The 16,340-nt window shown below is 45.4% G+C and overlaps 1 protein-coding gene across 5 annotated transcripts in view; it reads right to left on the reverse strand.

The window, feature by feature from the left end:
• Window positions 1–16,340, reverse strand: part of LOC106577193 (calcium-activated potassium channel subunit alpha-1a) — a 390,133-nt gene that overhangs the window by 159,408 nt on the left and 214,385 nt on the right. For all 5 annotated transcript variants that reach the window (XM_082964883.1, XM_082964882.1, XM_082964880.1 and 2 more), the window contains exon 3: window positions 8,770–8,831. In XM_082964883.1, coding sequence (XP_082821009.1) covers window positions 8,770–8,831 — 62 coding nt within the window. The remainder of the gene's footprint in view (window positions 1–8,769; window positions 8,832–16,340) is intronic.

Consider the following 16,340-nt stretch of genomic DNA (forward strand, 5'->3'; position numbering starts at 1 on the left):
GGTGGAGGGAGACTAGATGTTATATAGGAGATGGATGGAGACTAGATGTTATATAGGAGGTAGATGGAGACTAGATGTTATATAGGAGATGGATGGAGACTAGATGTTATATAGGAGATGGATGGAGACTAGATGTTATATAGGAGGTGGATGGAGACTAGATGTTATATAGGAGGTGGATGGAGACTCTAGATGTTATATAGGAGGTGGATGGAGACTCTAGATGTTATATAGGAGATGGATGGAGACTAGATGTTATATAGGAGGTGGATGAGACTAGATGTTATATAGGAGATGGATGGAGACTAGATGTTATATAGGAGATGGATGGAGACTAGATGTTATATAGGAGGTGGAGGGAGACTAGATGTTATATAGGAGATGGATGGAGACTAGATGTTATATAGGAGGTGGATGGAGACTCTAGATGTTATATAGGAGGTGGATGGAGACTAGATGTTATATAGGAGGTGGATGGAGACTAGATGTTATATAGGAGATGGATGGAGACTAGATGTTATATAGGAGATGGATGGAGACTAGATGTTATATAGGAGGTGGATGGAGACTAGATGTTATATAGGAGGTGGATGGAGACTAGATGTTATATAGGAGATGGATGGAGACTAGATGTTATATAGGAGATGGATGGAGACTAGATGTTATATAGGAGGTGGATGGAGACTAGATGTTATATAGGAGGTGGATGGAGACTAGATGTTATATAGGAGATGGATGGAGACTAGATGTTATATAGGAGGTGGATGGAGACTAGATGTTATATAGGAGGTGGATGGAGACCAGATGTTATATAGGAGATGGATGGAGACTAGATGTTATATAGGAGGTGGATGGAGACTAGATGTTATATAGGAGGTGGATGGAGACTCTAGATGTTATATAGGAGATGGATGGAGACTCTAGATGTTATATAGGAGGTGGATGGAGACTCTAGATGTTATATAGGAGATGGATGGAGACTAGATGTTATATAGGAGGTGGATGGAGACTAGATGTTATATAGGAGGTGGATGGAGACTAGATGTTATATAGGAGGTGGATGGAGACTCTAGATGTGTAGGCCAGGTGGGAACAGTCATTCTCTAGCACTATTTCCCAGCTAGAAGCTTCATGGCTTTTCCTTCCTCTCCCGTGATGGAAGACAACAGGTTTCAATCACAATCCAACAGAGAGCAGATTCCCGTATACAGGTGTTGGTCTGAACCGGTCCCCAAGTCAGTCCACAACAGATCCCATTCAGTTACACAGAAATACAATGCTTACAATAAATTCAATGAATTTATGTCATTACATGTAACTACACTACAAACTAATTTTAAAACAGAATTTCAATTAGTCATTAATTTGTTCATGATAATTCAATCAGTATTTTTCTATGCCTTATCAGCAATTGCCAGGTAGAGCTGAGTAGGCTGATCTGAATATCCCTGCTGTACAGTCATAAGAGATAGTCACTGCTTCCCAAATGGCACCCTAGTCCCTATGGGTCTTGGTCAAATGTAGTGCACTAGAAAGGGAATAGGGTGTCATTTGGGATGTGCACAACCAATATCAGGCTCCACAGTTCAGAAAATGAGCAAACCTCAATTTCCAAGAACCCCACGTTGACAATAACATTAGTCTTGTTATCTGTCTGCAGAGCGTTGAGCCAGTAGAAATAAGAGGTATTGCTAAACATTAAAACGCCTCCTAAAAACAAAACACTGTCAATTAACTGTCATTTGTGTGGACAGGGGGACTTGAGAGCACAGAATACTAAACCTGCTCTGCAATTTAATCAAACTTTTTCATTTCTCTGTGTTCAGCGCAGCTGCAGCTCTAAACCATAAATTGAGTTCACAAAACATTAGGAACACCTTCCTAATATTAAATTGCACCTCCCTTTTGCCCTCAGAACAGCCTCAATTCGTCAGGGCATGGACTCTACAGGGTGTCAATAGCGTTCCACAGAGATCCTGGCCCATGTTGACTTCCCACACTTGTGTCAGCTTGGCTGGATGTCCTTTGGGTGGTGGATCATTCTTGATAAACACAGGAAACTGTTGAGTGTGAAAAACCCAGCAGCGTTGCAGTTCTTGACAAACTCAAACCGGTGCTCCTGGTACCTACTACCATACCCCGTTGAAAGGCACTTAAATGTTTTGTCTTGCCCATTCACCCTCTGAATGGCACACACACAATCCATGTCTCAATTGTCTCAAGGCTTGAAAATCCTTCTTTAACCTGTCTCCTCCCCTTCATCTCCACTGATTGAAGTGGATTTAACAAGTGACATCAATAAGGGATCATAGCTTTTATCTGGATTCACCTGGTCAATCTGTCACGGAAATGTCTAGTCATCAGTCAGATAATACTTAGCAGACCGTTTGTAGATCCAATACCCTTCAGGTCTGCCCAGTCCGCTTCCAAATATATTTCTCACCTTATCCCATTAATAAGTAATTAAGCACTGTTTCTCTCTTCACTGCTGTCATTGATCGCACGCACGCACACACACACCACAGCTATCTGATAACCCCAAAACAGTATGTGTGTGTGTCAGTGTGGTGTGCCGTGTATGTGTGTGTGTGTGTGTGTGACAATTGCCAGGAATAAGGAGATCCTTCTAGAAGAGCCGTCCTGCAGAGTCTCTGGCCTACATACATCTTATTCATTCACTCCCTCGTTCAACAGGAGCAGAGAAGAGAAGGATGAGATAAGAATTTAAAACAGACCAGGATGTGGGAGGGAGGGAGGGAGGGAGGGAGGGAGGGAGGGAGGGAGGGAGGGAGGGAGGGAGGGAGAGGGAGGGAGGGAGGGAGGGAGGGAGGGAGGGAGGGAGGGAGGGAGGGAGGGAGGGAGGGAGGGAAGAAGTATGCTCCCAATGAAAATAGTACCAAAATAGCATCAGCTTTGCAACAAATGTTGTATTGCCGAATAATAGAAAAGAGAGATCATCAGGGATTATGACTCTCTCTCCACAGATGCACAATGAATGTATCCAGTGAAATGACAGTAACTCTCTCTGACTGACTGGCAGACCTCCATAATCCAACCTATTATTCTCACTGGTCTCTGTCGTTAGGACCAGGAGATTTTCCCTTGGCCACATGACCTGACCAGGAAAAACTCAGAGCTCTACGTATCACCTCATATTCCAATACAATTGATCCGCTATTTCTTCATAGGGTTAAACAACTCGGGTAACTTTCCAAAAGGATTCCCAGATTGCCAGTTTATTCCCTCCTGATTACAAGAATAACAGGTACAGTACTTTATACCAGTCAATAGAACATCCCTGTAATATTCCTTCCACCTGTTTCCACTGTGTTTACAAAGCATTCCACTGCAGGGTTAAGGTTAGTAACATTCTACAGCTCCTCTAAAGACAACAGCCACCTGGAAGAACATAACCCTGGGGAGGATAGTGGTGTTTCTACCCACTGATCAGTGCTGTGTGTGGACCTCCTCCCTCTTGGGAGAGCAGAACACAGCTCCACTGAGGTAGGGTTAAAAGCCTATATTATAAAAAGATCTCCCTCTCTCTCTTCAAAAGAACCGTTCTAAAGAGCAAGAGATAAACAAAACATGAGGCTATAATGTATTATGAATATGCAGTGTGTTATCGAGGCTGTGTTATTTGCTACAATAATGACTTCCATTAACGGCTGACCTGGAGTTCTCTGACCATCGATCGGATCAATCATGTGTACGTACGTGTGGACGGGTTGAGGCGTGTTTAGGATCAGGGGGAGAGGAAGTGGAGTCTACAAGCCCAGTCAACACACACTCACACAGAGATACACACACACACACACACACCCAGGGGTAAGTTGGTCACATTAAAGAAAGAAAGAGACAGAGAGAGACAAAGACAGAGACAGAGACAGAGAGAGAGAGAGAGACAGAGAGAGAGACAGAGAGAGAGACAGAGAGAGAGAGAGAGACAGAGAGAGACAGAGAGAGACAGAGAGAGAGACAGAGAGAGAGACAGAGAGAGAGACAGAGAGAGACAGAGACACACACAAAACTGTAAAATCATTATTATCTAATGAGTCAGAGAAACAGTCCTTAACTACAGCTAACGTCCTTCCCTAAAATCTTGTGTTTCCCTAGGATCATTCCCTAATACCTAGTATCCTTCCCTAGGATCATTCCCTAATACCTAGTATCCTTCCCTATGATCATTCCCTAATACCTAGTATCCTTCCCTAGGATCATTCCCTAATACCTAGTATCCTTCCCTAGGATCATTCCCTAATACCTAGTATCCTTCCCTAGGATCATTCCCTAATACCTAGTATCCTTCCCTAGGATCATTCCCTAATACCTAGTATCCTTCCCTATGATCATTCCCTAATACCTAGTATCCTTCCCTAGGATCATTCCCTAATACCTAGTATCCTTCCCTATGATCATTCCCTAATACCTAGTATCCTTCCCTAGGATCATTCCCTAATACCTAGTATCCTTCCCTAGGATCATTCCCTAATACCTAGTATCCTTCCCTAGGATCATTCCCTAATACCTAGTATCCTTCCCTAGGATCATTCCCTAATACCTAGTATCCTTCCCTATGATCATTCCCTAATACCTAGTATCCTTCCCTAGGATCATTCCCTAATACCTAGTATCCTTCCCTAGGATCATTCCCTAATACCTAGTATCCTTCCCTAGGATCCTTCTCTAAAACCTAGTATCCTTCCCTAGGATCATTCCCTAATACCTAGTATCCTTCCCTAGGATCCTTCTCTAAAACCTAGTATCCTTCTTTAGGATCCTTCCGTAATACCTAGTGTCTGTCTGTCTGTCAGGGCTAAGGAAGAATCTGCCTCTGAGCTGCCAGTCAGTTGTCTGATTGTCTTAGTCACAAAAAGTCAAACACTGTTTTCAGAGAGCTTCCACTTGTCATGAGACCAACTGGTGACAGACACAGACAGACTGGTGACAGACACAGACAGACTGGTGACAGACGGACAGACTGGTGACAGACACAGACAGACTGGTGACAGACACAGACAGGCTGGTGACAGAAACAGACAGGCTGGTGACAGACAGACAGACTGGTGACAGACAGACAGACTGGTGACAGACACAGACAGACTGGTGACAGACAGACAGACACAGACTGGTGGCTGCCTGGTGGCCGCCTGGTGACAGACTGGTGACAGAGCATCTACAGTCAGAAACCCTGCATTTGCTGTTTTGTCCATTTATATAATTCTAAATGGATTGATAACATTCTAGGCTGCTAACAAACAGAGACAAATCACACAGACACTGTCTGAGCCTTACACACCGAGATAGGTAAAGGGAGGGAGCGGGTGGAGAGAGATAGGTGGAGGGGTGGAGCGGGAGGAGAGAGATAGGTGGAGGGAGGGAGCGGGTGGAGAGAGATAGGTGGAGGGGTGGAGCGGGAGGAGAGAGATAGGTGGAGGGGTGGAGCGGGAGGAGAGAGATAGGTGGAGGGAGGGAGCGGGTGGAGAGAGATAGGTAAAGGGAGGGAGCGGGTGGAGAGAGATAGGTGGAGGGAGGGAGCGGGTGGAGAGAGATAGGTAAAGGGAGGGAGCGGGTGGAGAGAGATAGGTGGAGGGAGGGAGCGGGTGGAGAGAGATAGGTGGAGGGAGGGAGCGGGAGGAGAGAGATAGGTGGAGGGAGGGAGCGGGAGGAGAGAGAGGTGGAGGGAGGGAGCGGGAGGAGAGAGATAGGTGGAGGGAGGGAGCGGGGGGAGAGAGATAGGTGGAGGGGTGGAGCGGGAGGAGAGAGATAGGTGGAGGGAGGGAGCGGGAGGAGAGAGATAGGTGGAGGGGTGGAGCGGGAGGAGAGAGATAGGTAAAGGGAGGGAGCGGGTGGAGAGAGATAGGTGGAGGGGTGGAGCGGGAGGAGAGAGATAGGTAAAGGGAGGGAGCGGGTGGAGAGAGATAGGTGGAGGGAGGGAGCGGGTGGAGAGAGATAGGTGGAGGGAGGGAGCGGGTGGAGAGAGATAGGTAAAGGGAGGGAGCGGGTGGAGAGAGATAGGTGGAGGGAGGGAGTGGGTGGAGAGAGATAGGTGGAGGGAGGGAGCGGGTGGAGAGAGATAGGTAAAGGGAGGGAGCGGGTGGAGAGAGATAGGTGGAGGGAAGGAGCGGGGGGAGAGAGATAGGTGGAGGGAGGGAGTGGGAGGGGGAGAGATAGGTGGAGGGAGGGAGCGGGAGGGGGAGAGATAGGTGGAGGGGGAGCGGGCGGAGAGAGACAGAGGGAGAAAGAGAATTAGAGGAGGGCGAGAGAGAGGTGGATAAAGGGATAGACAGAAACACAGAGATGGTTTCTTCTCATCAAGTCTTCACCTTGGCATTATAAAGGAGATTTGTCTCCCTCTTTTTGTCTGAAATATGCAGTCGAGTCAGATCAGAATGAAAAGATTTGAGTGGGGGAGAGGAAAGGAGGAAGAGATAGAGAAAGGGAGGGGGAGAACGAGATAGAGGGAGGGAGGGAGGGAGGGAGGGAAGAGAAAGAGATAGGGAGGGAAGGAAGAGAAAGAGATAGGGAGGGAGAGAGAGGGAACAAAAGAGGGAGAGGTAAAGACGGGAAGGACTATATCCCTTTCTGTAAACAAGGGATGAGGAACATGCCAGGAATCATTTCCACACTACCGTGACCTGCACTACTGCTCAGATAACACCGCAGATGATAGACTTGGCATGATTTTATTAATTTCATTGCTTTCATTTCTTTCTTGTCACTGTAACACCCAGACCTACTATCTGTATGGTAGAGGAAACATGCCGAGGGAGGATAGCAGAGGAAACATGCCGAGGGAGGATAGCAGAGGAAACATGCCGAGGGAGGATAGCAGAGGAAACGTGCAGAGGAAGGACGGCAGAGGAAACAAGCCGAGGGAGGATAGGAAAGGAAACATGCCGAGGGAGGATAGGAAAGGAAACGTGCCGAGGGAGGATAGCAGAGGAAAAGTGCCGAGGGTGGATAGCAGAGGAAACGTGCCGAGGGAGGATAGTAGAGGAAACATGCCGAGGGAGAATAGCAGAGGAAACGTGCCGAGGAAGGAGAGCAGAGGAAACGTGCCGAGGGAGGATAGCAGAGGAAACAAGCCGAGGGAGGATAGGAAAGGAAACGTGCCGAGGGAGGATAGCAGAGGAAAAGTGCCGAGGGTGGATAGCAGAGGAAACGTGCCGAGGGAGGATAGTAGAGGAAACGTGCCGAGGGAGGATAGCAGAGGAAACATGCCGAGGGAGGATAGCAGAGGAAACGTGCCGAGGGAGGATAGCAGAGGAAACGTGCCGAGGGAGGATAGCAGAGGAAGCGTGCCGAGGGAGGATAGCAGAGGAAACGTGCCGAGGGAGGATGGCAGAAGAAACGTGCCGAGGGAGGATAGCAGAGGAAACGTGCCGAGGGAGGATAGCAGAGGAAGCGTGCCGAGGGAGGATAGCAGAGGAAACGTGCCGAGGGAGGATAGCAGAGGAAGCGTGCCGAGGGAGGATAGCAGAGGAAACGTGCCGAGGGAGGATAGCAGAGGAAACAAGCCGAGGGAGAATAGCAGAGGAAACAAGCCGAGGGAGGATAGCAGTGAGTCTAGGAATCATAAAAAACACACGTCCATAAACAGATGCACGTAGTCTACAATAAAGGAAAGGCATGTATCACTGTCAGCATTTCCCTAGATATTTCCCTAGTCATTTAGCAGATACTTATCCAGAGCAACTTATAGGATCAAATAGGGTTAAGTGCCTTGCTGAAGGGCACATCGACAGATTTTTCACCTAGTCGGCTCGGGGTTTTCGAACCAGCAACCTTCGGTTACTGGCCCAATGCTCTTAACCGCTAGGCTAACTGCTGCACACATAAATCATGAAGTGATTTTAATAGGATCTGTCAGAAAATTCTATTTTCACAGGCATTACCTGAAGCATTATCTACATTATCATAGTATTATTAACTCTGTCAGGGCTAGGATGGGTGAAAGCCTGAGAATGGCCTGGGTGGGTGATTTGAAGTATGGGATGCTTAGTTTACTGTGTGTGTGTATGCGTGTGTGTGTGTGCCCGCGTGTGTGTCTACAGGTGGGGGGGTGTAGGTATATGTGTGTGTGTGTGGGGGTTTACAGATGGTGTGTGTGTGTGTGTGTGTGTGTGTGTGTGTGTGTGTGTGTGTGTGTGTGTGTGTGTGTGTGTGTGTGTGTGTGTGGTGTGTGTGTGTGTGTGTGTGTGCCCGCGTGTGTGTCTACAGGTGGGGGGGTGTAGGTATATGTGTGTGTGTGTGTGGGTTTACAGATGGTGTGTGTGGGTCTACAGATGGTGTGTGTGTGTCTACAAGTGGGGGTGTCTCTGAGGACCAGGCAGATCTACTGATATCCTGTTCTATCTAGGTTACCATGGAAACAAAGTTTGGCGCAAGGCTGACCGACTTCTATTGACAAAACCATAAAGGAGGAGAGGAGTCTTTCTAGTCTTTCAGATAACACACAGAAATCCATCAAACCCAGCACAAGGCTGCACTATGACATTATACTGGACGATGAGGACCACACCGTGTGTCTGAAGTATCTATTAATATCATATCTCATTCACGTTCAATAACAACTCATAGATTAACAACTCATTCCATACAGCTACGTAACTCAGTAAGAATTATATTTCACCAATGTGAGGAACTGTAGCCTTCCATGTATGAGTTCACTTGAGGTGGAGAAATATCAGATCTGATATCACAACGTAGTGTTCAATAGCAGATCAATACAAAAGCACATACCAGCACATTAAAAGGGGTACTTACTCAGAAGAATCTATAAAGTATATTCCAAGTGCTCCAATGCTGAGAGCGAAAACTAGCACAACCTACAGAGAGGGGAGAGAGAAAGAGAGATGCATCAGTTTTAGAACGTAAACATGCACACTGCCTTCAGAAAGTATTCAGACCGCTTCAGCCTTATTCTAACATTGAATAAATACATTTAAAACATCCTCAGCAATCTACACAGAGTACCCCATAATGACAAAGTGAAAACAGGTTTTTAGAAATGTTTGCAAATGTATAAAATATAAAAAACAAACACCTTATTTACATAAGTATTCAGACCCTTTGCTATGAGACTTGAAATTGAGCTCAGGTGCATCCTGTTTCCATTGACGTTTCTACAACTTGATTGGAGTCCACCTGTGGTAAATTCAATTGATTGGACATGATTTGGAAAGGCACACATCTGTCTATATAAGGTCCCACAGTTGACAGTGCATGTCAGAGCTAAAACCAAGCCATGAGGTCGAAGGAATTGTCCGTAGAGCTCAGAGGCAGGATTGTGTCGATGCACAGATCTGGGGAAGGGTACCAAAACATTTCTGCAGCATTTAAGATCCCCAAGAACACAGTGGCCTCCATCATTCTTAAATGGAAGAAGTTTGGAACCACCAATACTCTTCCTAGAGTTGGCCGCCCGGCCAAACTGAGCAATCGGGAGAGAAGGGCTTTGGTCAGGAAAGCGACCAAGAACCCGATGGTCACTCTGACAGAGCTCCAGAGTTCCTCTGTGGAGATGGGAGCACCTTCCAGAAGGACAACCATCTCTGCAGCACTCCACCAATCAGGCCTTTATGGTAGAGTGGCCAGATGGAAGCCACTCCTCAGTATAAGGCACATGATAAACCGCTTGGAGTTTGGCAAAAAGCACCTAAAGGACTCTCTGACCATGAGAAACAAGATTCTCTGGTTTGATGAAACCAATATTGAACTATTTGGCCTGAATGCCAAGTGTCACATCTGGAGGAAACCTGACACCATCCCTACGGTGATGCATGGTGGTGGCAGCATCATGCTGTGGGGATGTTTGATGATCCTTGATGAGATCCTTGATGAAAACCTGCTCCAGATCACTCAAGACCTCAGACTGGTGCGAAGGTTCACCTTCCAACAGGACAGCGACCCAAAGCACACAGCCAAGACAACGCAGGAGTTGCTTCAGGACAAGTCTCTGAATGTCCTTGAGTCCAGAGCCTGGACTTGAACCCGATCAAACATCTCTGAAGAGACCTGAAAATAGCTGTGCAGCGATGCTCCCCATCCAACCTGACAGAGTTTGAGAAGATCTACAGAGAAGAATGGGAGAAACTCCCCAAATACAGGTGCGCCAAGCTTGTAGCGTCATACCTAAGAAGGATGTAATCGCTGCCAAAGGTGCTTCAAAAATGTCATGTCAGGCCTAACGTTGCATCCTGAATAATGAACGTAGCCCCTCATGTCAGTACGAGGCCTAACGTTACATCCTGAATAATGAACGTAGCCCCTCATGTCAGTACGAGGCCTAACGTTACATCCTGAATAATGAACGTAGCCCCTCATGTCAGTACGAGGCCTAACGTTACATCCTGAATAATGAACGTAGCCCCTCATGTCAGTACGAGGCCTAACGTTACATCCTGAATAATGAACGTAGCCCCTCATGTCAGTACGAGGCCTAACGTTACATCCTGAATAATGAACGTAGCCCCTCATGTCAGTACGAGGCCTAACGTTGCATCCTGAATAATGAACAGTGTATAGTGAATAGCAAAGGGAATGGGAACACTAAACATCTGTAAACCTGTAAGCCTTGAAGGATGACTGCATGTAGTGTTGAGGAGAAGACTACTGTGACAGCCTTAGATAATGCAAAGTCATTGGTTGTATTGTACTGGATGCTATTACACGCAGGCACACACGCACACCGTATCCCCAGCAACATCCCATCACAATGTGCTGAGTTGTAATGTGAAAACAGAAGGGGTAATATAAGGAGAAAGTAACTCTAGAAGTAATCATTCATATCTAACATGCGGTCAATTCCACGTTAATGAATTTACCCTCCGATTTTTCACTTTCTAATGTATACTAATAAAAACATTGATTTAAAAGTAAAACAAACCATACAACTCTATTCACAAGGACTACTTTTAACAAATTACATAGAACAATTTACCATAATAGATTTACAGGAAGAACGGTGCAGATACAAGTAGTCATTGTGCATATAGTTGGTTGGTTAAACTTTGAAATCAATGGTTTTTGTTTGGCAGTCTCAGTGTAAATACGTTACCGTGGAATTGCCCATGATGTTCACACAGAGACCAGCTCTCAGATGGATAAACCTCATGTTCACACAGAGACCAGCTTACGGATGGATAAACCTCATGTTCACACAGAGACCATCTCTCAGATTGATAAACCTCATGTTCACACAGAGACCATCTCTCTGATGGATAAACCTCATGTTCACACAGAGACCATCTCTCAGATTGATAAACCTCATGTTCACACAGAGACCATCTCTCAGATTGATAAACCTCATGTTCACACAGAGACCATCTCTCTGATGGATAAACCTCATGTTCACACAGAGACCATCTCTCTGATGGATAAACCTCATGTTCACACAGAGACCATCTCTCTGATGGATAAACCTCATGTTCACACAGAGACCATCTCTCAGATGGATAAACCTCATGTTCACACAGAGACCAACTCTCTGATGGATAAACCTCATGTTCACACAGAGACCATCTCTCTGATGGATAAACCTCATGTTCACACAGAGACCATCTCTCTGATGGATAAACCTCATGTTCACACAGAGACCATCTCTCTGATGGATAAACCTCGTGAAAACAACACATGAAAACACATGACTGAACACATGATATTAAAACACATGACTGAACACATGATATTAAAACACATGACTGAACACATGATATTAAAACACATGACTGAACACATGATATTAAAACACATGACTGAACACATGATATTAAAACACATGACTGAACACATGATATTAAAACACATGACTGAACACATGATATTAAAACACACGACTGAACACATGATATTAAAACACACGACTGAACACATGATATTAAAACACATGACTGAACACATGATATTAAAACACATGACTGAACACATGATAATAAAACACATGACTGAACACATGATATTAAAACACATGACTGAACACATGATATTAAAACACATGACTGAACACATGATATTAAAACACATGACTGAACACATGATATTAAAACACATGACTGAACACATGATATTAAAACACATGACTGAACACATGATATTAAAACACATGACTGAACACATGATATTAAAACACACGACTGAACACATGATATTAAAACACATGACTGAACACATGATATTAAAACACACGACTGAACACATGATATTAAAACACATGACTGAACACATGATATTAAAACACATGACTGAACACATGATATTAAAACACATGACTGAGAAAGATGTTTACCCTTTCTTCCTATTCAGCCACCACACAATAGACATCCTCTGTCCTCCATGATTGTAGCATTCATTATAATTGATGGGCGCCTGATTGTTGCCATGCTGATAAAACCCCCTCCATGTATTTTTAATGGTGTCTCTTTGTGTGGGTTCCAGAGTGTGGGTCTGGTTGAGGCTAGCGATAACGATAGCTAAGCATAGCGCTAGCCAGTGTACTGCAATGTTGGAGCACAAGCATTTCGCTACACCCATAATAACATCTACTAAATATGTTTATACGACCAATGTCATTTCATTTGTAGCCCTGCAGTGGCTAATTTGTAGCCGTTGCTAGTGTAGCCCTGGGGCAGCAGGTAGCCTAGTGGTTAGAGAGTTGGACTAGTAAGCGAAAGGTTGCAGGATAGAATCCCCGAGCTGACAAACTCCCCTGAACAAGGCAATTAACCCACTGTTCCTAGACCGTCATTGTAAATAAGAATTTGTTCTTAACTGACTTGCCTAGTTAAATAAAGGTTAAACTCAGGTCAGGCCCTGCAGTGCCTGACCTGAGTGACACACAAAGGAGAAAGGAAGCTTGGTTCAATGCCAGCCACACTGACAACATCAAGATCTCTTTACTGTGATTTTGTCATCTAGAAGGCTGATATCTGTGCCGTTGGGAAGATCATTGGTGGAGTCGAATGCATCAGCTGATCTGATTCCCACAACTAAAGAGACCAACAGCTGTTTCTGTTTATGTCCTGGCAATGATTGATGAATTTTCCATCATACTCTCAACATCACACATCCACTGTCAACGTCTAAAATGAAGAGAAATCATTCAAAAAAGAAGAAATATGTTAACCTTGGATGTCTGGATAATATATAGGACTTCCCCCACACACACACACACACACACACTCTCTCTCTCTCTTCACACGGGGAACAACCCAGGTCTTCACATCAGTAGGACAGCTGACAATGGTGCAGTCCTACTGTATGAACACAGAATGCAAGTACATACAGTAAGTGGAACATACACGTGCAGGCAGACATGAACACATCCACATTGATATTTCCTTGATGCTAATCTGTGTCCTTCTCGTCTGTGAGATGTGTGTGAGAGAGAGAGATGGAGAGAGAGAGATGGAGAGAGAGAGAGAGAATAGAGAGAGAGAGAGAGAGAGAGAGAGAGAGACAGAGACAGAGAGAGAGAGAGAGAGAGAGAGAGAATAGAGAGAGAGAATAGAGAGAGAGAGAGAGAGAGAGAGAGAGAGAGAGAGAGAGAGACAGAGAGAGAGAATAGAGAGAGAGAATAGAGAGAGAGAAGAGAGAGAGAGAGAGAGACAGAGAGAGAGAGAATAGAGAGAGAGAATAGAGAGAGAGACAGAGAGAGAGAGAATAGAGAGAGAGAGAGAGAGAGAGAGAGACAGAGACAGAGAGAGAGAGAATAGAGAGAGAGAATAGAGAGAGAGAGAGAGAGAGAGCGAGAGAGAGAGAGAGCGAGAGATACAGAGAGAGAGAGAGAATAGAGAGAGAGAATAGAGAGAGAGAGAGAGAGAGAGAGAGAGAGAGAGATACAGAGACAGAGAGAGAGAGAATAGAGAGAGAGAATAGAGAGAGAGATACAGAGACAGAGAGAGAGAGAGAGAGAATAGAGAGAGAGAATAGAGAGAGAGAATAGAGAGAGAGAGAGAGAGAGAGAGAGAGAGAGAGATACAGAGACAGACAGAGAGAGAGAATAGAGAGAGAGAATAGAGAGAGAGAGATACAGAGACAGAGAGAGAGAAAGAATAGAGAGAGAATAGAGAGAGAGAATAGAGAGAGAGAGAGAGAGAGAGAGAGTGAGAGAGAGAATAGAGAGAGAGAGAGAATAGAGAGAGAGAGAGAGAGAGAGAGAGAGAGAGAGAGAGAGACAGAGGTAGCCTGATCAGGTTGGTTGGTTGCTCAACAGCTTTCCAGTGAGCAGTGAGCAGTGAGCAGTGAGCAGTGAGCAGTGAGCAGTGAGCGTCCACAGATGAGGTCTGAGATAAGAAGAGTCCTCATCTTCAACTGACCCAGTTACTCAGCTGTGAACGCTGCTTGGCTGTCACTAACACTAACTAGTGCTAACCGTCATATGTGTGTGTGCGCACGCATGTGCATGTCTGTGTGGGATCTGCTTCAGATAACGAGGGTTAGCCGTTGACCTCAAACCCACATATTTCAAAGACAGGAGCGCCACTGTAAATCATGACTGAGTCCAACAGACAGGGGAAACCTACAGCAAATGGCAACAATGTGGGGGCATCCCCAGCGCCGACAGACTACAGACAGAAACACAGCTGTAGGCCTGACAAGCTGGGGCCAGCACAGCAAGTAAATCTGGGAAATGTAGTTTTGACAGTAGTCATACAATATTACATTGTAATAGTAGTCTATACGGTACATGAATGCTTGTTTTGAGAGTTAATACACTATACATACAGAAATATGTGGACACCCCTTCAAATGAGTGGATTGTGCTATTTCAGCCACATCTGTTGCTGACAGGTGTATAAATCGAGCACACAGCAATTCAATCTCGATAGACAAACATTGGCAGTAGAATGGTCTTACGGAAGAACTCAGTGACTTTCAGCGTGGCACTGTCACAGGATGCCACCTTTCCAACAAGTCAGTTGGTCAAATTTCTTCCCTGCTAGAGCTGCCCTGGTCAACTGTAAGTTCTGTTATTGTGAAGTGGAAACGTCTAGGAGCAACAAAGGCTCAGCCGCGAAGTGGTAGGCCACACAAGCTCACAGAACAGAACTGACGAGTGCTGAAGCACGTAGGGCAAAAATATTGTCTGTCCTCGGTTGCAACACACATTACCGAGTTCTAAACTGCCTCTGGAAGCAACGTCAGCACAAGAACTGTTCGACAAAAACTTAATGAAATGGGTTTCCATGGCCAAGGAGCCGCACACAAGCCTAAGATCACCATACGCAATGCCAAGCGTCGGCTGGAGTGGTGTAAAGCCCGCCGACATTGGACTGGAGCAGTGGAAATGCGTTCTCTGGAGGGATGAATCACGCTTCACTATCTGGCAGTCCGATGGACGAATCTGGGTTTGGCAGATGCCAGGAGAACGCTACCTGCCCAAATGCATAGTGCCAACTGTAAAGTTTGGTGGAGGATGAATAATTGTCTGGGGCTGTTTTTCATGGTTTGGGCAAGGCACCTTAGTTCCAGTGAAGGGAAATCTTAACGCTACAGCATACAATGACATTCTAGATGATTCTGTGCTTCCAACTTTGTGGCAACAATTTGGGGAAGGCCCTTTCCTGTTTCAGCATGACAATGCCCCCCCGTGCACAAAGCGAGGTCCATACAGAAATGGTTTGTCGAGATCGGTGTGGAAGAACTTGACCGGCCTGCACAGAGCTCTGACCTCAACCCCATTGAACACCTTTGGGATGAGTTGGAACGCCGACTGCGAGCCAGGCCTAATCGCCCAACATCAGTGCCCGACCTCACTAATGCTCTTATGGCTGAATGGAAGCAAGTCCCTGCAGCAATGTTCCAACATCTAGTGGAAAGCCTTCCCAGAAGAGTGGAGGCTGTTATTGCAGCAAAGGGGGGACAAACTCCAGATTAATGCCCATGATTTTGGAATGAGATGTTCAGCAGGTGTCCACATACCTTTGGTCATGTGGTGTTATACTTGAATCAGAGAGAGCATATTCGTGCTACTGTCGGTATCAGGTTCCAGCACTGCAAGCAGACTCAATGTGGGGTGTCCAATCAAAAATGCATCTTTTGACCAATGTGTAAAATAATATGTTCATTTTGTAGATACTCCTCTAAGAACCTCATGTCGCTGTCATAATCCATTCAAAACTTATTGGAGTTTTTACCCTTGCAGGATGGCCAAAATTAGGGTGACAAAAAAAAAAGTTTTAAAAAATCTGGAAAATAGCATTGTGTTAGGATTCTCTGTGAGAATTAAGGCTACCTGACAGGCTTAGCATTGAACCCTACAGACAGGTTTACCATTAAACCCTACGGACAGGCTTACCATTGAACCCTACAGACAGGTTTACCATTGAACCCTACAG

This window comes from Salmo salar, chromosome 18, assembly GCF_965601325.2.
Source record: "Salmo salar chromosome 18, fSalSal1, whole genome shotgun sequence".
Classification (NCBI taxonomy): domain Eukaryota; kingdom Metazoa; phylum Chordata; class Actinopteri; order Salmoniformes; family Salmonidae; genus Salmo; species Salmo salar.